Source organism: Hipposideros armiger, unplaced genomic scaffold (genome assembly GCF_001890085.2).
Source record: "Hipposideros armiger isolate ML-2016 unplaced genomic scaffold, ASM189008v1 scaffold_234, whole genome shotgun sequence".
NCBI lineage: Eukaryota > Metazoa > Chordata > Mammalia > Chiroptera > Hipposideridae > Hipposideros > Hipposideros armiger.
In genome coordinates this window covers 252,783-279,569 of record NW_017731584.1, presented here as the reverse complement: position 1 = coordinate 279,569, position 26,787 = coordinate 252,783, and the positions used below count along the sequence as shown (strand labels likewise).

Here is a 26,787-nt window from a genome sequence, read left to right as displayed (position 1 = left end):
CCATCTTAGCTGCAGAGGGCAGTGTCACTGGCCCTCATATGTGGGATCCGAACCGGGGTCCTCTGGCGTCCCAAGCCAGTTCTTAACCAACGCGCCACTTGGCTGGCCCTATCTCCTACTTTATTTTAAGGAATTAGCTTACATGATGATGGGAGCTGGCAAGTCCAAAATCTACAGGGCAGGCAGCTAGGACAGAACTCGATAGGAGCTGATGCTGTAGTCTTAAGGAAAATTTTTTCTCCTAGGAAACCTCAGTTTTGTTCTTAGGCCTTTCAACTGATTGGGTGAGGTCTACCCAAATGATTGAGGGCAATTTATTTTACATAAAGACAGCCAATTGCAGAAGTGAACCCCATCTACAATATACCTTCCCAGCAAGACCTAGATTAGTGTTTGATTAAATAACTGGATATTGGCCTTGCCAAGATGACACATAAAACTGACCGTCACAGCAGGAAACCAGTGTCTAGAGTGTAGTGAGATGAGGGAAGGAAACTAGATAAACTAGGGAAGCTAGGCACGGGTCTCAAGGCCAGGATACAGCATATAGCTTTTATTCAAACTCATTGGGAAACTACGGAAGTGTATTAGGAGTGGAGGGTTCATTCACTTTATAATGAAAAATCTGTATTTTATTTTGTTTGTTTGTTTGTTTGTCTGTTTGTTTATTTGTTTGTTTGTTGAATAGCCACTAATAATCAGTAGGACCCAAAATTTAAAAGTAAATTACTCTGGCTGCTCTCTGGAGAATAACATAGGGAATGTATCAGTCAGGTTCTAGTTGAGAGAAGAAACCACATCAACAATATGAAGGTGACTATTTAACACAAGGTGTTTTAACTAGATACAAGGTGGTTAATTGTTTAAAAGGATAGAAGACTATAAGGTGTGCACACAGGTAGCAACTGCAGAGAGCAGCCTCCTGGCTGAGGGAAAGGTAAACAAGAAATAAACTTAGAAACTTGGAGGAGGTCCTGCAAGGCCTAAGGTTCAGACTCTGATGAGAAGATGTAGCTGCTGCAGGCACAAGCTGCCTGCCATTGAGGGGAAGAGAAACTTGCTGAGAGCTGCTCACTGAAGCCATGAGGACCTCAGCTGCTTGGGGGAACACTGCAGGGAGCAGCTGCACACCGCACCCCTTGCTGCCACCTTAAAAAATAACAAGAAGAAAATTCTCTTTCACCTCCTCTATTCTTCTAGACTCCGTCTAGCACCCTCTTTTGGTAGAGCCTAGTATTATATTGACTGGCAAAGGAGAAATGTGGTTGGCTGAGTCCATCTCTAGTATCACAAGTAGGGCAAAGAAGGGTGAGCTTGAAGCTGAGAGGTAATAATTTGATAACTGGCAGGAAGACCAGGGTGGACACAGGGTCTGGTTAGGAAGCTATGGCAATGGTCCAGGGAAGACTGATGAGGCCTGGATGAGGGTGTTGGCAGTGCAGTTAAGAAGAGGACTCATTCAAGTTGTCTATTGGACCTAGCTGCTCAAAAAATGTTAGTTTGCCACCTTAATCATTCACAAGAAGAGAATATTGACAATAAGAAAATTCCTCAGTATGAGTCAGGTTCTTGTCATTACAAAAATAATTCCAAACGTGAAGTCTTAGTGGCAGTATTTATTAATTCACTTATTTTTGTAGTGAAACAAATCAAGAAGACATGATAAATGGAGAAATATTCCATGCTCATGAATAGAATGACTCAATGTTGTTAAGATGTCTGTTCTTTCCAAATTGATCTATAGATTCAGTGCAATGTCAATCAAAAGCCAAAGAAGTTACTTTATGGATACTGACAAACTGATTCTAAAGTTTATATGAAAAGGCAAAAGACCCAGAATAGTCAACACAATATTGAAGAAGAACAGAGTTGGCGGACTGACACTACCTGACTTTAAGACTTACTATAAAGCTACAGTATTCAAGACGGTGTGGTATTTTTGAAAGAGCAGACAATAGATCAGTGGAACAGAATAAAGAGCTGAGAAATAGACCCACATAAATATAATGGACAGATTTTTTACAAAAGAACAAAGGCCATTCAATGAAGTAAGGATAGTCTTTTCAATAAATGATACCAGAACAATAGGACATCCACATAAAAAAAAAACATCCGGAATCTAGACATAGACATCTGTTCATGCAGCAAATATTTATTGATTTCTACTACTCGATAAGTACAGCCAACTATTGTTCTTTAAAAGAGCTCTTACACCTAGTTAAATGAGCATCATTCTCAACTGTAATATTCTAGGAAGGTCTTGATTGCATCATTGATTCTTTCAGCTGAAGGGGAACAGAATATGCCAGCCCCAAATAAGCCACTTTGGCATATTGATTACTTTGAACTAATGCTGTCTGAGAAAAAGCCAGTGCAAGGACACCCTGACCCTCCTGTTTCCCCCTGAAAGCAGGAAATAAATATCCCATGTGAAAGGTACTCTCCCTGCACCAGGAGAGTAGAAGGCATCTTTATCATCAGAGATAGAGAATTTAGGACTGAGAAGGCTATATAAACAAACCTTGTTATGTCTTCATAATTTACAACTCTAAGCTCAAATCTCTGTCTTGTTAATTCTTCACAAATTTATTTATTTATTTATTTATTTATTTATTTATTTATTTATTTATGTTTAAAAGGTATACAGGCTTCCTGTCTTGGTCATTTCTTTGAGTCTCATCTTTTTATGGGGCTCCTGTATATATGAAATTACATTTTTTTTCTCCTGTTAATAAGTCCTATGTAAATTTAATTATTAGATCAGCCAAAGAACCTAGAAGAGAAAAAAACAATTCCCTTTTTATACACAGGGGTCTATCAGGCAGATTACCTAACTAAGGATCAGGTGACTCCTGGCTGCCTGGTTTAAGATTCTATTTCTGGGAGAGCTAAAACTAGTTAAGTCTTGGTTTGGTGAAGTGGGGCTTCACATAAGTGACTCCATATGGGGCCTGTTGTCCTGCTTTTAACAATAGGTAACACAGTCTTAATGGCTACTGCTAATTCATCACTGGTATTTTTCAAATATGGAAAGTCTGATGAAGTTCATAATAGGGATAATACAACTGAAAAGATAATCTAGTTCTTTCTGTGCAAATTAAAGACAAAAAAGAAAAAGCCTCTTCCCCCTGAGCCTCCCCCAGCTTTCCCTTCACTCCCAACATCAGTCATTCAGTCATACAAACAACCCTCCCAGGTATGGAGCCCTGGGTTCCATGGATTCAACCACATAAAGGAGTGGGGGAGGGGAGCTGTCCAAATCCAGTCCTCGGCTAAAGCAAATAATAATGGCTGGAAGCTTAAAATAGATGCAGAGAGGAGTACATTAATATGGCATACGAAGCTGTTCAGCACCTCACATTTCTCATTTTGGAAATTGCTTTGGTTCGTTTTTACTTGCTTCTATTCGTTGGACCAGAAAATACAGACCTTTACTAACATAGTCACCATATCTGATGATGAACTAATTTAGACCGCCACAATAATTATTTGACAGGGACACAGGACTTCAACTTCAGTTCAGAAAATCCCTGACATCTGACGTAGGAGGATTTATAGGTTTAGTGGAAATTGCTTCCTCCTGCTCTTCAGATTACATACTGTGGGTTGGTTTTTCTTTTTTGCATGAGTAAACATCTTTCTAATAATGAACAGACCAATGATGTCTTAAGAGAGAAAAAGAACAGCCTTTTCCTTTTTGCTGTTTCTTGAGAGAACTGTTTGGATTTAGAAACTCATGTTGGCTGTCCAGAATATGAGAGTTGGCATCTTCCTTTTGTGGTGGGGATGGGTTTTGGCCACTGAAAGCAGAGTGCACTGGCGAGGAAGAGAAATCCATGAGATGTCTAAGAAAGGCAGGTGAGTGGGCATTTAGGTGTAGAGGATTTAGGGAAGAAAGTGTGCAAAGCAAGCTTATGGTGGTGTTGTTCTAGAATCATTTCCGGTTTATAATGTTTATGTGGATGCCTTTTCCCTCCCTTTCCCTTTGTTCTCCTGCTTCCTCCCTTTTAGGAAGTTAGAATTATGCTCTTTTTCAATGATGCTAGATCAGATACAGTGCTATCATTGCATATTCTTAAATCTCTTTGAATTGTCCTAGGTACAAGACAGATTCTGGGAAAAAAAGAATACAGTATACGCATGTTTTATAAAAAATTAAAGGCAATTATTTGATGTCTGTACTCTAGGTTGGAATAAATCTGCGAATTCTCAGATAACCGATGGGACCTCTAATTAGTGAGAATGATTCTTTAGTTCTCATTATTTCTGCTGGATGTGTGGGTCCTTTTAAAGATCTTTTAAAAGAAAACAAAGCAGCTTTCTTTAAGCTATATGGCTTGAATGATCATTAGATTGTCCCCTGCTAGTAAATTGGGAGGGTGCAGGGATGGGCCTGCCTGCAGACCAACTGCTAGCATGTTACCAACATGGTACGTGCCGCTCTGACCGTAGCAGCAGGCGAGCAAGGAGCTTAGACAGAGCCAGGCTGTCCCCTCGGCACTCGGACTCACTCAGGTGACTCTGATGACAACACTGGAAACGTACGTGAACGCTTGTACACCTGCTTACCCAGCATTCATCAATAAAATAGGACATTTGGAGAAAACCTAATCCAGCCATTCTTTCTTTATTGATGAGGAAATGGGGGCAGCAAGGATATGCTTGACTCTGCATTCTTTATCAGCCTTAGGTCTAAATTGAGCTTCAGCTTTCTTTATCTCTGGATGTAAATATGGATAGAGGTTGGAAATTTGGAAATATCAGTTAATATGAAAGGAAATCCAGCTTTCTGGAGTCTGGGGCCTGTGGGGGTTCTGGGTGCCCCACTCCTGAGTTTGAGAGAACCCTCCACACATGGGCCCCCCAAAAGCCAGCTGTGGTTCACAGCACTTGTTTGGGGCTGTTGTAGCAACATCACAAAACTAGGAGCTGAAATACCCAGTGGTCATGGTGAGTCCTGGACTCCGAGAGAGACTGCTGTGCACACGCCATGTGCCCTGTTTCTGTCAGAGTCAGGAGTCGCTTGGGAAAAGGGTGGAATTTATGGAGCGGTGTGGCCACAGAGATTACTTAAACCCACTGTGCTCATGAGGATTAAAAACAAAAACAGCAACAACCCCAATCAGTTGTCATCAAAAACTTCTCAGTCTCTCTCCTAAACCAGAGTTAGAGAGTCGCTTCTATACCAATAGTCGCCTATTGGTAAATACCAATGATGAAGAAAAGTCCCAGAAAGTGAAACAGATTGTCTTTAAAAAAATTACTTAAAAGAATTTTCATTTTTTTATTATGAAAAACATATATGACCACTATTTAAATTTTTAAAATTTGGAAAAGAGCTTTTAAAACATGAAAATTGGGCCAGCCGAGTGGCTCAGTTGGTTAAGAGCTCGCTCAAGAGTGCGAGCTCTGAGCAATAGTGGTTCGAGTCCCAGCCCCCTCCAAAAAAAAAAAAACATATAAAAATCACCCATAATCCTCAAACCCAGAAATTACCTTAACATTTTTTGTATATTTTCTTTCAGTTCTTTTTCTAAGTATACGTTGAATATTAATTACTTTGGGATTATTTTGTGCATAGAGTTTTGTAAACTTATTGTATTTAGTATGATTTTTTCAGCACATTTACTTAAAGCCCATAGAATTATTTGAATGGTAGCATATAATGAATAATATGCATAATAATATATAATGTACTACCATTTAAGCATTTCCTCTATTTTATGGACATTTAGTTGCTTCCCTTGTTATAAATATTTGGTATGAATATCTTTGTACAGGAGAATATTTGTCTACATACACACTTAGTTAATTAGGATAGTCTCCTGGCAGTGTACTCAAATGGTACAAGAACACTTAAAGTTCCAGATATATTTGGTAGATTGCTTTCCCAAACATTGGACCCAACTTATACTCCCGCCAGCCAGGTTTTTAGGTAGCCTAAATTTTTCAAGGCCTCATTTAATTTTATCCAGACTCTAAACTCATGAGCTGCTGATAATTTGTATCCAGGCTCCTTTTCATGGTTAATACAAATAAAATGGGAAGCAAGGTAATCACATGCACACAACCAGTGTTGGGCAAGTGAGGTGCCTGCAGTGTAAAATTTAAGGAAGTCCTTAAAGTGAACAACCCTGAGAGTGTGTGTGTATTTAAATTTTGCACCTCACTTGCCTCATTCTAGTCTCTGCTCTGGCAAATAATTCATTTGTTTTTCCCCGAGATATCCATGGGAGGAACACTGAGGTGGGACCATCCTTCATAAATCATGCTGGGTACAGATCATAATGCCAGGGCATTGGGCAATGTTTCTAGAATGAATCAATACTTAATGTCTCTCCCTCCTCCCTGGAAGAATAGAGACATAACCTGTCTATCCCACATGCCCCTGGACAAACGCCAGTTCATGCTCCAGGAGAGCAAACTGATCCGACCAGAAGCTGGAAGTACCATTATCATACTTGCTTTGCCATGCTAAATAATTCAAATTTATTTTGAAGGTAAAGAAGATTTAAATAGTTTCAAGCTGATTTCCATTTTGGAGAGATCACACTGGTGGCAGTATGGTGGAAGGATGGAAAGGGTGCTGGAGGGGAGACAGAGAAAGTAACCCAAAGTCTGTGCTTTAGACCAGAGCAGAGATAGTGAAAGCCTGAGCTAGAACATTAGAGGAGTGAACAGGAATGGAGGAGATGGATCTGAGAGCTTCAAGGAGTTAGGATTGTCAGAATGAGATTGGGTGACAGTCCAGCAGGTTTCTGGGTTGTGTGACTGGGTAGAGCGTGGTTTCAGGGAAAGGACAGCAGAAGGAAGAACAGGTTCGGGGAAAAGATGATGGTTCAGTATGAACCAGTGGACCTGGATGTGCTTGCAAGCTACCAAGAGATAGTTGTCCAGTTAGCAGGCAGTCCTACAGGTCTGCAGCTCAGCAGGGAAGTCAGGCCTGGAGATTCAGAGGGAGTCCTCAGAGGTGGATGTGGGTGAGGTGACCCACAGATAGCATGTAGCATGAAATAAGAACAAGATCAAGGGCAAGACCTTGGGGAAGAACAACATTTAAGGAGAGGATAGAGGAAGAGGACTTGGTGAAAAAAGCTGGAAATGAGAGACCAGAGAAATAGGTATACAACTGGAATAGTGAGGTATCAAAGATGCTAAGAGAGCCATTTATTCGACAGTTATCAAATGCTTATAAGGCCAGCACATGAGGGAGTGATCTATAGGGTCAGATCACACAAAAGTAAAAATCAATTAGGTAAAGGGATGAGAAGTGAGCCCTAGATACACCAGCTAAGAGCCATTAATGACCTCAGCAAGAAGAAACAAGTGGCAGTGGATTGAAAAGAGAGGAGAAAATCGAGTGAATATAGATAACTCATATAAGAAACTTGGCTATGACCGAAAGACTGGATGAAGGTTAGGAAGAGACAGGCAAGAGCTTTTAGGCTAGAAGAGACATCAGTGGGTTCAAATGATGAAGGGCAGAAGCCAGGAGAAAAGCAATAACGATGCATAAGATTTTGCTTTCAAATCCCTGTCCTGACAAAGTGAGAGCCATTGGATTGTGATTGTCTTAAACATTTTCGAATTTGGTTTACTCTTAAGTTAGTAGGGCTCTCTCCTCATCTTGTCCCTTCATTTTCCACATAGTTTACTTGAATTTTTGAATTTCCACTTTGTGCTTCTTGTTCTTGTCTAATTATGACCTACCACTCATCCTTATAGTTTCCTGAGCCTCTGTTAGTGCTGTTACCTATGTTTATAACACCCTTCTCTTGCCTTTTTCTCTGGTTCATTTCTTTCCCTCCTCTAATACATAGAAGATATGTCACCTTTTCTTGGCACTCTTTCACCCCCTGCACCTCAAGTCTTAATTAGTTGACTTTTTCTCAGCTTCCACAGCACACACACACTCACTCACACACACCCCATGCTGGGGGGTGGGGTGGGGTGGTCTGTGTCGAAACCGATGCCATATTTGTAGGGCACAGTCAGCAGACTGACCACTTCCACATTGCCATCTGCCGATAGGACTAGAGTTGTAAAGTACCTCTAGCCTCTCAGGGATGCTGCCTTCTGGGAGAGGCTTGAAAAGTCTCAAAGCTGCCCCGTGTGGCCCAATCCCTTATTTCACAGAAGAAACAGACATGAAGAAAGGAGAAATGTGCCATGGCCTCTCATCAGTCAGAAAAGCTGGGGCTCGAGGCAGCATGCCCGGTGTCCTTTCAGCCATACTAGGTCACTGCCTCAAAAATTGAACAGAAGGACAGAGTGTACAAATGTCACAGCAGCATTATTCATGGTGGAGAAACTAGAGATGAGTCCCATGTTCAACCTTAGGTAAACAGCAGAGCAAATTCAGCTGGTGTAGCCCAGGTCTCTTCTCTGGTCTCCGAGCTTCCACACTGGCCTCCTTGCTGTCCCTCCAGCATATCAAGCAAGTCTCATCTCCTCAAGGAAAGTAGCACGATTGTGCTTTCCATTCTGTGGTGTTGATGTGATGGTTGGATTATTAGAGTTGAGCGGGACCAGAGGTAAAGAAGCCTGCTGCCTCCCATGTGAGAAATAACGATGCGTAAGGCAGCGGGAGTGGGAGTGAAGAGGCCAGGATGGGAGAGAGATTTGGCGGAGGAGGTTCAGCCAGGACCGGCTGACTGGCTGGTGTGGGCAGGCCCCAGGTCGCCTATTCAGGGTCCTTGTGCACATTAGAAAAGGGCACCCCTGTGAGCAGATACACCTCCAAGCAGTGGGACAGGCTCTGGACAAGGGTGTGAGAGGGAGGAGTCGAGGATGACATCGGTTTTAGACTATATACACGGATTTCTCTCCTTGGCTATTACACATGCCAAGAAAGCAATATCATTTCATTAGCTAGTTCTGGTTCCCTTGTCAAAATTAAGTTCCCTTCTCAGAGATGAAATAATCAGCAAAGTAAATTATAACTCATCAGGTGCTCTGCTGTTAGCTGAATGAGCCTTCTGGTAGGCCTCTTGCTCACCACAGGCCCACACCCCCGCTCTGTCTAACCTCTGACAAAATTCTGAAAGAGGTTTTAGGAAAACATCATCCACATACAAACTGACTAGGAACTACAAGAAGGAAACATCAAGAAGAAATACCACAGGTCAGAACTTTTCATGCTCTCCAAGAGAGCATGAAAAAAGGATTTCAAAAAATGTATACCTTCTGTTCAGTCCAAAACACTGTCCCAAATGTCACTTTATACCATCATAACTTGGGATATGTTTATATCTTTTTAAATAACTATCCAGGGACTCATTCAATAAATGAACTCATTTAATAAGTGAGTGAGCACCAATTTTATGCAAGGCCCATGATAGCTTCTATGTGAGGGAAAGGTTAGCTCAGGCCTTCCACATCTAATGCAAATTCCAGGCCATCGGAGCCAAATCTTCCAACAAGACATGGTGGCCAACCTTGCTTGCAACACAGAGCCAGACCCTCTAGGTTTGACTCCTGGCTCCATCACTTTTATAGGTTATTCAAACCCTTTTTGTCTTAGTTTGCTTGTGTATAATATGGGGATAATGGTAAAGCCTACCTCAATGGGATGTTATGAGCACTAACCCAAGTTAACACATTTAATATGAGTTAGCACAGTGCCTGGCAAATAGTAAGTACTTCAGCAGTGTTAGCTATTCCTATTATTTATTGTGTGTTATACTTGATTTCAAAATTAATAATTATATCCCTGGCTAGTAAAAATATTTTAATGACATGAAAAATATTTCATGATACATTGTAACTTGAGTTTATTACAGTGTCCTCTCTCTCTCTCTCTCTCTCTCTCTCTCTCTCTCTCTCTCTCTCTCTCTCTCTCTCTCTCTCTCTCTCTCTCTNTCTCTCTCTCTCTCTGCAGTAATGATAAATACAGGATGGGACAGCTTATTTCTGAGTGGTTTTCATCCTCTCCTTCAGGCTTAGATCTATTTTCCAAAATTTTAAGTTATTTTTAAATATTAAACAACAACAATGAGAAAGACTTTATGTATCCTGTTTATCAGTCTTTTCTTGGCTAGATTCTAAAGTCCATGAAGGCAAAGATAGTAGCATCTCAGAATCTGACAAACCTTCTTTAGTCAGTGCCCGGTTCCGTTTCAGGCTGGCCCCAGACCAAAATAAGAACTGGGCCAAGCTTTGTTTCCATGCCCTCTTTCGGTCCCTCTTGCTTCTCCTTTCAGGCACCCATCTAAGGGGCTGATTGCTTCCTTCATTCAACTAACGCTTGTTGAGTGTCCTTGGAGGTCCAGCACTGTGCAATGTGCTGAAGGTGAAGAGGACTCTGTCCTTGGTGACTTGTGGCCTCATCCTGCCCCTGCTGACCATCAGTTGTGATGGTTTGTAGCCCCAAGAACAGTCCTCCTTTTAATCTTAGCTCTTCCCCATTCCTGGACCCACTCCTGCAGAGCCCACACTTGCTTCTCCTCCATTTTGCTACAGATGACGTAATCCCTGTGCATCAGTCCTCATGTGTCCTTGTGCATCAGTCAAGTCCTGGCAGAAAACAGCATTGCGCTCAAAAGGGCTAAGCAATAATTGACTAAAGAGACTGCTCACAGAGATGTAGGCAGGGTTCAGGGAGCCAACCAGGTGTTCCAGTGCCCTCAAGGACTAGGAACAGCAGGAAGTCGTGACTACCCGTAGGCCAGAAGGGGAAATAGTGTTACTGGAGCTTATTGAAGCACTCTGATATCTGTAATCACAGAGCAGCACAGACATTGCTACCCCTGGCACTGGAGCAGGGCGAGAAGGAGAAATAAACACTCAGCCCTCTCATCTCCTGCCAGTGCCCATTTGGCCGCCTACATAAACCAGAGGGCACGGATATCCAGGTGATACAGTCCACCTGGCAATATGTTACTCTCCATACTAACAGTTTCATCATAGATCCAAGTTAAGAATGGCATCAATTTCAGGCCTGGGAAGACCAATGGGGGAGATATTTTAGGTCAGACCTCTTCAAATCAGGTCTTCTAAATAATTAATCCTCCAATCCCTGCTGCTGTGGGTGCTGGGGAAATGCTCATCAGAAGGCTAAATGAATGCATTCCAGCTTCATAGATTTTTTTTCTTTCTTTCACATTTTATTCTGGTTAGATTTGAAACAAATCTTGGTTGATTTGAGTACCTAGACTATCTCTAGCACGCCTTTATTTTTAATTTTCATGGTAGGCCTCAAAGACAGAGACCAGAAGCACCCCAAGACACCCACAGTGAGGCAGTCATGGCCATGGGCACATGCCCACCATGCTGAAGATGTGTCTTCCCCATGCCTCAGCTGTGGTGATTTTCAGCAACGCCCATACCACTGACCGAGAAGCGGGAAGCAGAGGGTAGGGCGAGCCTAAAAGGAGAAGATGGGAGGGGGCTCCTGGCTTCAGCTGGGAGAGGGAGAGGATGTGGGTGGCAATGGGGACCGACTTTCCTCCTCCTGAAGTTCCCAGCTTCTTCCTCCCTTACATCTGTAAGCCTGTAGCTCTGTCCTGATTCACTAACTCAGATTCTTCCCCGTGAGCACAGTAATTTCCTTACTTTAGAAAGAAACTTCCTTGTTGGCTCGGTTATGACCATGACTCCTTCTCTTTGTATACCACTTTAGAGTTTGGAAAGTACTTCCACACACAGTACCTCATTTACTCCTCACACCCCTTGTCCTGTCACAGAGCTTTTTTTTTTTTTTTTAATTTTTTTTTATTGTTAGTTTCAGGTGTACAGAACAATGCAATAGTTACCCTTTTCCAGAGCTTTAACTTTTATCAGTTGAAGTAGCAGGAGTCTTGAGTCTCCGGGAAACAAATTGCCTAAAAAGGCACAGAGCAGGCGGGGTCAGCATGGAAATCACGGCTTTGTTTTTCTGTCTCTCAGTCACATTTTTCTCCCACAATGATAAAGGGTTTCTTCAGAAAAGAAGATGGCAAAGGACTTAAAGGTGGACTAAACTAGTTATAAGGGAGAAAACCGTGTGTATTGAGGATAAAATGCATCAGGTAACTGGTTCTCAAAGCGCTGTCTCCTGACCAGCAGCATCAGAGGCATCTGGGAACTTGTTAGAGATGCAAATTCTTGGGCCTCAGCCCAGAACCCCTGAATCAGAAATAAAAACAGGTATAAAATGGGAAAAGGTAGGTTTAGGAATTTAGATCTGAACAAGGCCACGAGGAGTTGCTGATACAGACCAAAGTCTGGGCACTACTGCATCCAGGGGAAAGGAAGTGTGTGTGTGTGTGTGTGTGTGTGTGTGTGTGTGTGTGTGTGTTGGCACCCTGGAAAGAACACACAGCTGGTGTGTGCATAACAGGAGCTGGGAAGGTAGTTAATTGTTTCTGTGGATCCTACAGCTGGTGCTGATGGGTAAATAAAGAGTGTTCGGGGGCCTTTGCAGCATTGTTTGTAATAGCAAAAGACTGGAGGCAACTCAAATGTCCACCAATAGAGAACTGATCACATGAGTTACATTGCATCCATGTGATGGACTACTGTGTAGTGTAAAAAAGAATAAGAGGCTTGCGATACTTTGATATGGAAAAAAAATCCAAGGTATAATTAAATAAAGAGAAAATGTGTTTGTATAGCATGTGAACTTTGTGTATAAAAATAGGAGACCATTTGTGACAATATGGATGACAAATACAGTATAATCTCACTTATATGTGGAATCTAAAAACAAATGTGCTCACCAATACAGAGAACAGATAGATTATTGCTAGAGGCAGGGGTTGGGGAGTAGGTGAAATGGGTGAAGATCAAAAGGTACAAACTCCCAAGTTATAAGATAAATAAATCCTGGGAATATAATATACAGCATGATGATGATATTTAATAATACAGTATTGTATATTTGAAAGCTGCTAAAAGGGTGGTTCTTAAAAGTTCTCATCACAAGAAAAAAATATAACTATGTGAGGTGATGGATGCTAACTAAACTTATTGTGGCAATAATTTTGCAGTATATACATATATCAAATTATCATGTTGTATACCTAAAACTAATACAATGTTATGTGTCAACTATCTCTCAATAAAACTGGGGAAAAGTAAGAGAACTAAATATATGTTTGTGTTTACTTGTACCTAAAAGAACTCTGGACAGATAGACAAGAAACCAATAACAGAGGTACCTATGGATGGGGGATTGGGGTGAATGGAGGCAGAGGTGAGAGGCCAGCTTTTCACTGCATTTCATTTTTTTAATAATTGTCAAACCTTGCAAATATATGACCTATTTAGAAAAAGTGAGAATAAATTAAAATGGCCCTACGTGTAATTCAGAAGCCGAAGCACAAAAGCTGTCTTCCAAGGAGCCAGGATGGTTGGCATTGGACCCAAGGGCAAATCCATCCTCTCTCTACAGGATGGGCCAACAGAGGACAAGGGTACCAGGCTCAGCCCACACCCATGGCCCCTCCCCCAGCTAAAATCCTTTCAAAATAGCCAAGGAACTTTTGGGGGAGTTTGGACTTATTAATAAGGCTGGGACCAGCAGCTCTCAGCCTTGGTTACACATTAAAATCATCTAGGAAGCTTTAAAAACTACCAATGTTCAGGCCCCATTCCCAGACTGCTCAAATCAGCAACTCTGAGGTGGGGCCTAGAAACCTGTATTTTTAAAGCTCCTCAGACATGGTTCTAAACCACTGTCTCAGATATTAGGGTCAGTTCATTTATCTAGAAAGCTGGAGAAAGTAAGCGAGGCTTTCCAGTAGCTTAAAAAAAGAAAGAACACATTCCATCAAACCTGTCAAGATCAAGTCTGAATGCAATTTTTTTTTTAATCTGGCTTAATTAGAACATGTAATCCACCTATATTTTTCCCCCCTGGGCAGCCCAGTTCTGAAACGAAGCCCTGATATCACCAAATCGCCACTGACAAAGTCAGAGCAGCTTCTGCGGATAGATGACCATGATTTCAGCATGAGGCCTGGCTTTGGAGGTACGAGACGAGCACTCATGGGCATTGTCTTCTTTCTCCAGGTCTGTCTGTCTGTCTGTGAGCAGAAACCCACTAGTTCTGCTCTCCCCTGATCAGGTTTGCCTCAGTTGTCCTTGGTGAGCAAGGCACTGAGCCCACAGCACCTTCTGTGCATCTGCCCTGTCCAGCCCTGCCGGGAATCTCAGGAGGTGACAGCTGGTCAATGGCCAGGCCAGGCCAGTCGAGTTATCTTCAGGTCATTGCTCCTGACAGAGATGGCTCAGGATCCGTGAGGCCAGCAGCTGGCTGTCAGAGGGGCAAGGAGAAGACAGTGCAGCTGCAGCCCAAAGCTGCCCCCTGAAAGTGTTCTGAAATAACAACCTTGAGCTAAATTTGTTCTCACCTGGGAGCTGGCAGACGAAACCCTGGGTACATATCTAAGGGCAGAGTGTGGTCTGCTGGGTTTAATTAAATGAAAATAGCTTGAGAAAATAATCACTTAGCACAGAGGGATGCCAAAGCCCTTTGAAGCTTAGCATGCAGCTGCCAGATTTCTGCCCTCTTAGTGTCAAATAGGGTTTTCATCCTTATTTTTTTTCTTTTTTTCTGGGAAAAGATATTTATTTTAGAAATCGTTTTCATGCCTTTTATTTCTCCCAGTCATCTTCACCCAAAGAATAAATAGATTCTAGAGGGGAGTCTCTGACCAGCCCATAATCTGCTGCTGTTGGATCCAAACCCACTTTTTCACTCCACGATGATCTAAGTGTGCTTCCTACCTGCCCCACATGCCTGAAAGCAGGGAGGAAAAGGGGCAGCAATCTACATTCTTTAGGATGTTGGTTTTTTTTTTAACCTTTTATGAATACTAAGTTTTTGTGGCCTACAAATGCCAAAAAAATCTAATGGTTTCAAGGCCACCCTGTTGTATCATGTCCCTCCTGGAAACTACTCTGCCATGTGGCAGAGATGCAGATCTGTGGGCTTGGCAAATCAACTGAGTATGACTTTGGTTATGGGTGTCAAGTCATGTTTTTCTCATGGCCAGACAGAGACACTGGCTTCCATGGTGAAAGAGGGTGCAAAATCAGGAGGAAAATATAAAAAATTAAGTGGAGGATCTCATGCTAAGGAGCCTCCTTAAATCACATCAAGTTTGGATCAACTTTGGCCTTGGTCTTCATCGTACCCTTAGATGAGCATGTATAACAAAAGAGAGATGCTATTTATTAACCTCATTGCTCCAGAATCACTCAGGACAATTCAGACAAATTTTTTTTTTTTTTACCTCTGCTGATATATTCCAGGGAGCCAACCCATGAGTCCACCCTTTAATCTCTCTGGTTTGACTTCATCTTGGCAGGTAGGAACACCAAACTTCAAATCTGACATGACACTGAGATAACAGGGGAAATACCCCATATGCCTATCTCTTCCATAGTAAAAGTTGAGTAAAAAGAATAAATATTCTTGCCGTGCCCTGTCCACAGGCCCGGCCATTCCTGTTGGTGTGGATGTGCAGGTGGAGAGCTTGGACAGCATCTCAGAGGTCGACATGGTAAGTGTTTCTCTTGCCAGGGCTATGGGTAGCGGACTCCACACAGGGCCTGGCTGGGCCAGGGCTCTGCACACCTGAATTCACTGGGTCTCACACCTCCCTGGGCCATGGGCATTCCCACACTCATGTTACAGATGGCTCGCGGAGGTTAAGATACTTGCCAAAAGCCACCCAACTGGCATGAAACAGAGCCAGTTGATAAAGTCGATCTTCCCTCTCCAGGATCCAGGCTCTTGGCATATGGATGCGTTCTCTGGCAAAGCCTCTCAAATAATAAGCAGCAGGGTCCAAGTAACCAGGCACATCCTACTACTGAGGATTTTGTGCAGCTGTGGAAAAGCAAATGAAGCAGAAGTGTCCCCCCCCCTTTTTTTTTCCTTTTTAGTGAGTTTAGATAAAAAATAAAACATTCTAGAACTGCTTGACTTATAGGACTTTTTAGGGTCTTATCTTAGTTTGGGTTCCCCAAGAGAAATCATTCTAGCACAGGTAGTTTATTTGGGAGGTGATCCCAAGAAACACAAGAAGAGAGTTGGGGCATGAAAGAGGGAAGGGAAGAAGCAAAAAGGGCCATGCCTTCAAACCAGTTACTATTGGGGTATGAGACACTGTCCCATTGAGGTACTCTGGGAGTTGGCAAAGAACAGATTTCAGGGTTATCCCAATCAAGCAGCCAGGGAGCTGTGGTACTTATCCATCTACCTCACTCCCCAACTCCACTCTCTGGAGGAGGGTTGCTTCCAGAGGCATTAACTCTCTGGTACCTCCAGCTTGCCCTGTGTGTGTCCCTGGGAGCCCTCAGGCAGTGGGTCACAATGCTGGCAGTAGCAGCCTTCTCAGTGTGCAGATGAATGCCAGGGCATAAGGAGGAGCTTAGGGAAACCGTTCTATAGAGACCTCTTGCTGAGTTCTTCCCCTGCAGTGTCCTCTTCCTCCTACTGCAGCAAACCCCAGGGACTAGAATTGAGACCTCACAGGGCTCAGTTTCTTTTCCCAGTCAGGTGATGGCTCCACGAGAATACTGTCTTGATGATGATACACAGTGGGTTCGGTGTGTGGGGATCCCCTCTTTCCCCTCTGCCCCCAGGACTTCACGATGACCCTCTACCTGAGGCACTACTGGAAAGATGAGAGGCTGTCCTTCCCGAGCACCAATAACCTCAGCATGACCTTTGACGGCCGGCTGGTAAAGAAGATCTGGGTCCCTGACATGTTTTTTGTGCACTCCAAGTGTTCCTTCATCCATGACACCACTACGGACAATGTCATGCTGCGGGTCCAGCCCGATGGGAAAGTGCTCTACAGCCTCAGGTAAGGCTCTTCTCGGCCCTCCCTCTCTGCCTTTTTTACCTGCAGTGTTCTTTTACACCAGAAGCATGGGGATAAAGGCAAATCACTTGTCTTAACCAAGAAAAGCATTGGCTCCATGGCAGCTATTTTGCTTTTTAGCTCTGAATAGCTAGTTTCTAGCTTTTCAACACCAAGGAAAACAAACTATGCATAAGTAAAAACTTTAAAGAATTATTCCATCTTGAAAATACATGAGGAAATTACTCAAGCTGATAGTTATGATTTATGCCCTATCCTGTATGTTATATTTCAATTGAAAAACTTTACAATCATAAAAGTTATTTCTCTAATAGAAGTCAGATAAACAGATAATGCATTCTTCTCAAAGACTTTCCTCCTTTGACCTCTGTGACTCCCATTTTTTGGGTATGTTTTAGAATTTTTACATGTAATGGCAATAGACAACACACTTTTAGGTTTTATCTGCTTTCTTAAGTCTAGACAATCAGCAAAACGACCAAGCCCTGATTTGTAGCATTTGCCAATTTCTGTAGTGTAAATACACTGCATCGTGGCTGATTTCAAGCTATCAACCTGATGTCTCTAAATGCAGAGTTGGGAAGAAACAGTGGTACGTAGCACACCACTAGATGGTATTTCCACCATATAAATATAGTAGATATAGGTAATTTCAGGAGCATAGATAATAGTAAAATAATTAGCAATTGGTTTTGAGTAGTTACTACTCTTATTTTTAATGTAACATTTAATTTTTAGTTTATATAATTTAATTTTTAGTAATGGCTATGTATAACAACCAGCTTCCAAACTGCCTGAAAGCCTATCAGTCAGTTTTCATGTGCCAGTAGATGTCTCCTCATCCAGCACACCATTGGATGTGACCGCAAGAGGAAGAACCTCCTCTGTGTTCAGAATCAAAGTCATCAGTGAATCTCTTTGTGCCTAAAAACAGATGACTTGATTTTTTTTTTATTGTTAGTTTCAGGTGTACAGAACAATGCAATAGTTACCCTTTTCACCCTCACAAAGTAACAACCCCCCGTCTATTGCCCTCCCACCCCCGATATCATGCTTATCTATTACAATTCCATTGAATCCGTTCCCGCACTCTACTCCATGTCCCGAGGTTATATGTATATATAATTATACTTGACATACAGTATTATTCAACATCAGTTTCAGAAATACAATGTGGTGGTCAGGCCTCTACATCAACTATGAAGCGGACTCCCCAAAAGGACATGGGTCCATCTGGCCCCCTAAGAAATACTTACAACATTATTGATTATATTCCTCGGACTGTCTTTTTCTATCCCTGCGGCCATATTACAATTACCCATTTGTAGATGACTTGATTTTTTTATTGCAAATAATATCATGGGTTTGTGTGATTTAACAAAAAAAAAAAAAAAGAAAAAGAAAAACAAGGCCTAAGTTACTGAGGACTACCACTTTGAGATTTAGTTCAGGGAAAAGATGGAGTAGCTGGGTATCATCAACTGTATCAGCAGCAGGTTCACTCCTAAAATACGTTCTAGTATACTATCGTCCTACCTCATCCACTCATTGATTCATAAACAGAATACATTTTTGTTAAGACCATTCTGGGTGCCAGGGTGGCCCCCAGTGTTGTGTGGCCCCCAGTGAAAGCCTTCCCAGGTCCTATCTTAAGCTCTTGGGACATATGATGAACTGATATGTCACTGCCCTTAGTGTGATTTTAGGCAGGAGACAGAGATGGAACCAAGTGATTAGAATGCAAATAGAGATATGGACCCCCCCTGAAGTGGGTAAAGGGGCAGGGAGGGACAGGTACAAGAAGGTGATCGAAGTTTCCTGGGCACCAAGATACAATAAGTGAATTCATAAATGAGCTTACTCCATCACACTAGGCAGATATTATTAAGGAAATGCTGAAAAACCAGTTCCATGGCTCTTGAGCTCCTATTCAACTTCAAGATATGAAAAGTCAATGTTTGTGGAAGGAAGAAAAGATTTGTGAGAGTTTTCTTTCTTTTTTTTTTTTTAAAGATTTTTATTGGGGAATTGGGGGGATGGGAACAGCACTCGGGAATTGGGGGAAGGGGAACAGAGAAGTTGCTGTCCTTTTGTTCTTCAGTCTAGTTGTGGAGGACGTTGCTTCACTGGCCCAAGTTGGCACCATCACCGCGCTCTTCCCAGGCGAGGCACATCAGTCGCCGGCTTCTGGGCGGCCGCTCACTGCGGCTGCTGGCCGCTCACGCTGGCTGCTGGCTGCTAGCTACACACGGTAGCCCAGGGCAACCCACTGCCACAGGGGCTGCAGCCTACCCGTTGCCGAGGACTCACGGCAGCCCAGCTCCAGGTTGAGCTGTTGTTCAGCATCTTAGCTGTAGAGGGCAGTGTCACTGGCCCTCATATGTGGGATCCGAACTGGGGCCCTCTGGCATCCCAAGCCAGTTCTTAACCATCGCGCCACTCGGCCGGCCCTGTGAGAGTTTTCTTGAGAGAGAGCTGTGGGACTGTCACGAGTGGGCCTGCACTAGGACCACTCAGAGAGCTTGCTACGTGTGTGCCTACCACTGGGGGACACTGCATAGTTAGAGGGCTACAGAAGAGCTGTCGAACCACCCCGGGGGCAGAGCTAGGAGAAGTTTTTGCTGTAGTGGGATCAGTCTGCACTCCCAGGGTTGTTGGGAACAGTTAAGTGTGTGTGTGGAATGGAATGTGGGTGGGACAACCAAAAAGCTGGGGTGGGGAGTAGCTGCTAGAGAGTGAAGGTGCCACAGTGGGAATGAAGAGCTCAGGAAAAAAAATATTAGCTTCAACCATGTAGTAGGTTTAGAGATTGTGAAGTCACCTATCCAAAGAGCAGTCCTGCCCCCACCTCCTTCTCTTTTCTCACTTCTACCCATACAGGAAGTGATCAGAGACGGGCAGAAACTGACCACTCGAATGCCAACTCTGTACCTTAGCAGGGAGGAGGAGCAGAAGTCTTCATTTGAATGAAGCTTGAAGTGTTGGTTAATATCTTGGACCAAAATTCTTTGAACTTCTGAATTGAGATGTGTTTTGTTAATTACAGGGGTTTTGACTCTCTAGTACATGCAAGTAAGCAGAAAAATCATAGAACCTGCCAAGTTTCCATGGAAGACAAAGGAGAATCCCTCAATAAATCACTTTAAAGGGAACTGGGAAAACAAAAACAGACATGGGTTAGACTACACCACAAACTGTGCTCGTTCAATGCGTGGGTTACATGTGGAAAAGCATCAAATCAGGGTGCAAAGAACTAGTCTAATGACCTTCCACCACCAACACAACCTGTTTTATCAGGATTTCCAGGGGGAGATAAGACTACCTAGCTGCTAGCAAAACAAAATCCCTCCCAGAACACAAACACTCCACACCAAATGAAATGTGGAAAATAAGACAACTATTTGGATAATTCAGTTTCAAGAAAGCTCTTTTCCTTGAAATTTCCATTCAAATTAAAAGAGATTTTTTTTGGGGGGGGGGCCATGAATTATCCGTATAATTTCCACAACTTATTCATAGCCATTTTTTGGTATGGTTGAAGAAAAAAATAGTATGTTCAGTATCAGCCAGTGACTATTAGTCATACCCTGCCATGAGATTCCCCACTGAATGGGAGATCTTTCTTTTATGACTGATGATCTGTATTTGTTTATTCTTTGATGCAGAAGCCTATTTTTCTGTGTCAACTCTGAAACAAAACCATTAATGGCCAGCTACTCCTTGCATGTTGGTACCATAAGATCTTTTTTTGTTACTATGGATTTGTCTACTAAATAATCCCCATGGAATTGTCTACTAAAAACACCTATGTCCACTAGCAGATATTATTATCAATATAAAAATATCAACATTATTTTAAAAGTGCTGAATTTGGCAACTGGCATTAAGTGCTTCATTAATACCATTTCTGAAGTATTGTACACAAATATTGACTATCAATATAATCAATAAAAGAACAGAAAAACTTGAATTTATCTAAAACAGAGAATAATACAGGCATACCTAGGATATAATTGCGAGTTTGGTTCCAGACCAATAAAGCGAGCTGTAATCTTTTTTCTGGTGGAAGGTCTTGCGTTCAATTCATAAAAAACACATCTGTGGAGTGCAATAAATTGAAGCACAATAAAATGAGATATGTCTATATGGCCTTATGGTTTCTTTTAAGAAATGATATCATATGAGTTTTTATTTCACATTGTTATATTGACTGAAACCACTGCTTCTTTAAAATGCTCGAACATGATAGGAATTAGTAGAGGCATTCTCTTTGCTTCACACTAACCCCAGTTAAACATAAATCGGTAAGAATACTCCAATAAGAGTATCACTCATAAACTATTCATCTAAATCCTAACACATTGCTTATGAATTATAAGAAGGAGGTAGCTATAGCGGAATGAAGCAGAGGCCTTTTCTGTGTGTTTTAGCATTTTGTACATGTATTTTGCATGCTCTGAAAACTTGGATTTTGTCTTTGGGTTTCTAGGGTTACAGTAACTGCAATGTGCAACATGGACTTCGGCCGATTTCCCCTGGACACACAAACGTGCTCTCTTGAAATTGAAAGCTGTGAGTAGATTCACGCCAGACATCAGCACACAGTTCCTAAGTAGTTCTGAACACCTCTCACTCTCAGCAGCAGGACCGGTGTGTGCCCCTCATTCATGACTACCCTTTTAAAGTGACTTTTTAGATTAACCCTAAGACTAAGGTAATTTTTTTTAAAATCAGGAACAAATTTGGGACTGAAGCCTTCTATTCTCATAATTGACCCTTTTAATGCCCTGTGGCAATGGTTTTAAATTTCGTTCTGTGCAACCTGGAGGTTTTGAAGAATATCCCAGAGTCGTGCTTGGGGAGAGATGTAAAGGGCTCAGCAAATGCAGCCTCCCTCCAACACTCATACATACACACAGTCCGTCCAGAGAGCTTGGTTTTGATCTGTTTTATTGCCCTTCTGAATAAGATTTTGTTGAAGAGAGGCTTTTCTGGCAAAAACCATCGCCCAGGAAGCTGCCCCTGTGAGATCAGGCGGTGGTGGCGACGTTCAGGCACAATTGAGGGACCTCAGGTAACTGGCACACACAGAAGTCCTGGGAAAGCTAAAAAACCAGGCCCCGATAAGAGCAAGGCAGAGGTAAGGTCAGGGTCTAGTGTTCACATCGTGAGCTCTCCACGCACCTGCTCCCCTCTCCAATCTCTGCCAAAATGCCTCCTGTAATGGGCATAGTCTGGACTCCCCACTCCAACTCATATACTCCTCCTGAATCAGCACACACCCCCTGACCCTTCCTGGCCATGTCACATTCCTAATGAGGAATCTCACTGGCACCTATGTAAGCCTGCCTGGGCTTGAATTGGTGGATCAGGTGTCTCCTGGCTCCAGTCATATAGGGCCGAACAGTGCAGGGATGTTGACCCCATACATAGCAGGGCCAAACGGACAGCTCTGCAGGGCACTGAGTGTGGGAAGAGGGCGTCTTCTTCCCAGGACGAAAGGGGGTGACTTCCTACTGCACAGTGGGTTTACGCCTGCTCTGTCATCTAATCTTCACAGGGTCCCTGGGAGAGGTCTATTGTTATCTCCACAGACAGAGGAGGGATGTAACTTGCCCAAGAACGCAGTGCTAAGAAGGACTAAGCTTGTTGGTTCCCGAGTTTGTTTTCCTCGGTACACCCAGGCAGCTCCATCCAGAATGTGGCTTCTTCCTGGTTGTATCAGTAGACAGGGTTCCACCAGAGAAGCAGAACCATGGTCAGAGATTCAGTGCGAGCATGGGGAGTGGTGAGGCAAGTCCAACATCTGCAGGACAGGCTGCCAGGAAGGGTGGGCTGGGAGCTCTGGGCAGGAGCTGGCCCTGCAGTCCACAGGTGGAACTTTTTCCTCAGGGAATGTCAGGTCTGCTCTGAAGGCCTTTCAACCGGACCAGGCCCACCCAGATTATCCCGGACCATCTCCTTTACTTAAAGTGAACTGGTTGTAGATGTCACCTCAACAAAGCATCTTCTCAGCGACACCTAGATTAGTGTTTGATTGAATAATTGGGTACTATAGCCTAGCCCAGGTGAACGCATGAAATCAACCATCACACAGATCAAGGGTTAGAAATAGAATAAAAGAGAGGAATAAAATAAAGCAGGAGAAGGCCCCCAGAAAGAGCTGTTTACACATGCGTAGTCTGGCCTGGCATCTCTGTTAGGTTTTACCTCAATTCTGTCCAGGCTGCAGGTAGGTTGTTCAGCTGGAATCAGCAGTGTGCTCACCTATAGTGCCAGGGGGTGGGGAAGTGGTAACACCAGAGGGAGTGATCCCAGAGGGGAATCACTTTGACTTTACCCTGGGGAGGAGCAACTGGAGGCCCACAGAGAAGGGACTTGTTCTGCTCCCACCTCTTTATATATCCTTTCTTGTTAAAACGCAACCCTTATTACCTGAGAATGTTTAAAGGTGTTCACCATCAGTGATCATCACTGTTTTCAAATAAGAAAGAAAAGGGCTAAATTACCCTGGTTTAGAAGACTGAACCACATACAATTTTGCCACTTTTTAAACATTTCTTATCTACAAAAACAGCAATGTAGTTTGGTTTAACCTAATAAATGGCAGGCTGAATTGCAGGGTGAGCTGTTTTGCAGGAATTATGAACATTTAGGCTTAAGAGCTTTGCTCTGATGACTTCTGGAAGACTGGGGAGAATTACAATAGATTTGCCTTTTTAGATTTTGTTTTGCTTAGTTTAGACTGTGCTTTGTTTATTCAAATGATCTTATTACTATCCCAGTAGTTTGTGTGGGAGATTGGGGGCAGCTTCCACAGAGCTGCAGAGACAGGCTTGTCTTTCCACTGCCATATGCCTGATGCTATCTCCCCTCTTTCAGATGCCTATACAGAAGATGACCTCATGCTATACTGGAAAAAAGGCAACGACTCCTTAAAGACAGACGAGAGGATCTCACTCTCCCAGTTCCTCATTCAAGAATTCCACACCACCACGAAACTGGCCTTCTACAGCAGCACAGGTGGGCATGGGGTGGGTCGAGGGTCAGGCAGGTGCTAGCCTGGTGGGGGTGGGTCATCCTCAATTTTAGGAAAGGTGTGAATTGGTTGTCAAGTGAGCAGAGCCTGTGCTGCTGGATTAGAAACTGAAGCTGAGAATCCTAAACCTGGTCTAGAGGATCATGTGGAGGTAGTTTTTTGACACCACCAAAGCATCAGAACTGATGACTAGAATATATCAGTAAGGACTGAGACATAAGCCATGTGAGGGGGTTTGTCTGAGACAGTCACATTGCCAGTTAAGCAGCAGGCATCTCACCCTTGATATGATTACCACAGCCCTCTCATCTGCAGCCAAGAAACAATCCAATTTAAGGTCTGTTTCTTTTTCTTTTTTTTTTTTTTTAAAGATTTTTATTGGGGAATTGGGGGATAGGAACAGCGCTGGGGAATTGGGGAAAGGGGAACCGACAAGTTGCTGTCCTTTTGTTCTTCAGTCTAGTTGTGGAGGACGTTGCTTCACTGGCCCAAGTTGGCACCATCATTGCGCTCTTCCCGGGCGAGGCAGATCAGTCGCCGGCTTCTGGACGGCCGCTCACGGCGGCTGCTGGCCACTCACGCTGGCTGCTGGCTACACACGGTAGCCCATGGCAACCCACTGCAGCAGGGGCTGCAGCCTATGCCGTCGACGGCGACTCACGGCAGTCCAGCTCCAGGTCGAGCTGTTGTTCAACATCTTAGCTGTGGAGGGCAGTGTCACTGGCCCTCATATGTGGGATCCGAACCGGAGCCTTCTGGCATCCCAAGCCAGCTCTTAACCAATGCGCCACTCGGCCGGCCCTAAGGTCTGCTTCCATTCACAGGCTTCAGCCAGCCCCTCTAAGGGTGCTCCACTCTTAAGCAATCCCCTCTTACTATACTGCTTGCACAGGCCCTCCTCCTCATGACCTTCTTATGAGCCTCGGTACAGGAACGAGTGGTCATTTTCCTGCAGACAGTATCATTGCTTTTTTTTTTTTTTTAAGATTTTATCATAAGCTACCATGAGTGGCCATTGCTGTTTGAACCAATGGTCTGGACAGGCTTGCCACTTCCTGAGGGCATGCTATGTGTCTTCCTCCTGGCAGCTGAGGTTAACAGTTGAGGTTCATTCTCTCCAACCCTTGCCTCTTTTCAGGATGATTTTGCTCAAATCCTTAAGCAGTCTCTATCGCTAAAACATTGTATGATTGACTGCACAGGAAGTACAACCTTTTAAGTCTTTCTAATCTAGAACAGAGGGCTCTGTTTTACTTCCAGCACATCATGACAATCCAGCACATCTTACCTTCTGTGTATATTACCTATGAATCTTGGTTCTTTGGGGGACCCCCATTTCTTTGACCCGTAGCATTCTGATATTCATTCCCTCTTGTCTTAGTCTGTTTGGACTGCTATAACAAAATACAATAGACTGGGTGACTTCTAAACAACAGAAATTTATTTCTCATGGCTCTGGAGGCTGGGAAGCCCAAGATCAAGGTGCTGGCAGATTCAGTGTCTGATGAGACCCTGCTTCCTAGTTCATAGGCAACCACCTTCTTGCTGTGCCCTCACATGGTGGAAGGGATGAGGGAGCTCCCTGGGCCTCTTTTATATGGGTGCTACTCCCATTCCTGAGGGCTCCACCTTCATGACTTAATCACCTTCCAAAGGCCCCATCTTCAAATACCATCACACTGGGTATTAGGTTTCAACATATGGATACTGAGGGAACACAAACATTGTCTATAGCACCTGTACAATCACTTTCTGGAACTGTTATAATTATAACCATTGCATTATAATTGACCAGGGTGCCAAGTTTTCAAGTTAATGTTGCCAAATCCCCGTTTTATTTTCAGTCCTTCTTATCTCAAGCTTATCCTGCCTTTGCCTTTTCCTTTCATTGTTCTCCTGTTTCAACTCCTCCATGCATATATTTTTCTTGTAAAGAACACAAAGGTCCTCTCGGATCCTCGCTTCCAAGATGACCAAGAAAAGAAGGAACAATGGTCATGCCAAAAAGGGCCGCGGCCATGTGCAACCCATTCGTTGCACCAACTGCGCCCGATGCGTGCCCAAGGACAAGGCCATTAAGAAGTTCGTCATTCGAAACATAGCAGAGGCCGCAGCTGTTAGGGACATTTCCAAAGCGAGTGTCTTTAACGCCTATGTGCTTCCCAAGCTATATGTGAAACTGCATTACTGTGTGAGTTGTGCCATTCACAGCAAGGTAGTCAGGAATCATTCGCGTGAAGCCCGGAAGGACCGAACACCCTCACCCCGATTTAGACCTGCGGGTGCTTCCCTACAACCTCCACCAAAGCCCATGTAAGGAGCCAAGTCCTTAAGACCAAAGAAATATTCTCTGGGGGAAAAAAATAAAACGGAAATTATACTTTATATAAAAAAAAAAGAACACAAAGGCCAAGCTGAAGCATAGCTGGACCTGTGATCATTCACTCTGTTCCTAAACACAATGTTGTGTTTAGCCTGATATTTTAACTTAAAACTCATTTTCCTCCATAAAGAAATCCAAAGGAGGTTTGTTTGAATCTGTGCCTCTCAGACTTTAATATGTATATGAATCATGTGGGAACTATTGTTAAAAGGAGATTCTGATTCAGTAGGTCTGGGGTAGGGACTGAGAGTGTGCATTTCTAAGCTCCTAGGTGATGGTGATACTGCTGGGTCCTGTCCCGTAGTTTGAGTAACAAGAGTCTTTAGTGACCTTCTCAAGGGATTCCTCTTATGTACAGGAAAGGAGTCAAAGATTTCTGAGATGGATTCACCCATGTGGTGTAGGTATCATGTAATCACTTTGTTCCATGGCTTTTCTCACCTCTACTTTGTGTAGGTATGATAAGATTCTGGTGAAGTGTCTGAGACATTTATGATCCCTTGAATAAATTTTGTTTTATTGAAGGAGCTGAGTTGCTATGGTGTGTA

At 43.2% G+C, this 26,787-nt stretch overlaps 2 protein-coding genes across 4 annotated transcripts in view; both read left to right on the top strand.

The window, feature by feature from the left end:
• Positions 1-26,787, top strand: part of GABRR1 (gamma-aminobutyric acid type A receptor subunit rho1) — a 35,762-nt gene that overhangs the window by 4,507 nt on the left and 4,468 nt on the right. The window contains exons 1-6 of one of the 3 annotated variants that reach the window (XM_019655031.1): positions 3,584-3,858; positions 13,845-13,951; positions 15,421-15,488; positions 16,576-16,799; positions 21,307-21,389; positions 23,700-23,840. In XM_019655031.1, coding sequence (XP_019510576.1) covers positions 3,737-3,858; positions 13,845-13,951; positions 15,421-15,488; positions 16,576-16,799; positions 21,307-21,389; positions 23,700-23,840 — 745 coding nt within the window. In that variant the 5' untranslated portion in view covers positions 3,584-3,736. Of the gene's footprint in view, positions 1-3,583; positions 3,859-13,844; positions 13,952-15,420; positions 15,489-16,575; positions 16,800-21,306; positions 21,390-23,699; positions 23,841-26,787 lie in introns of those variants that run through there. The other 2 variants (XM_019655034.1, XM_019655033.1) reach the window with 2 other exon arrangements.
• On the top strand, positions 25,211-26,238 carry LOC109389470 (40S ribosomal protein S26-like). The gene has a single exon (XM_019655035.1). It carries the CDS (start codon positions 25,826-25,828, stop codon positions 26,171-26,173), a length of 348 nt encoding a protein of 115 aa, XP_019510580.1. The 5' UTR covers positions 25,211-25,825; the 3' UTR covers positions 26,174-26,238.

Excerpts from the sequence above, each read along its gene's own strand:
- LOC109389470 (XM_019655035.1), top strand. The coding sequence starts at position 25,826 with ATGACCAAGAAAAGAAGGAACAATGGTCATGCCAAAAAGGGCCGCGGC.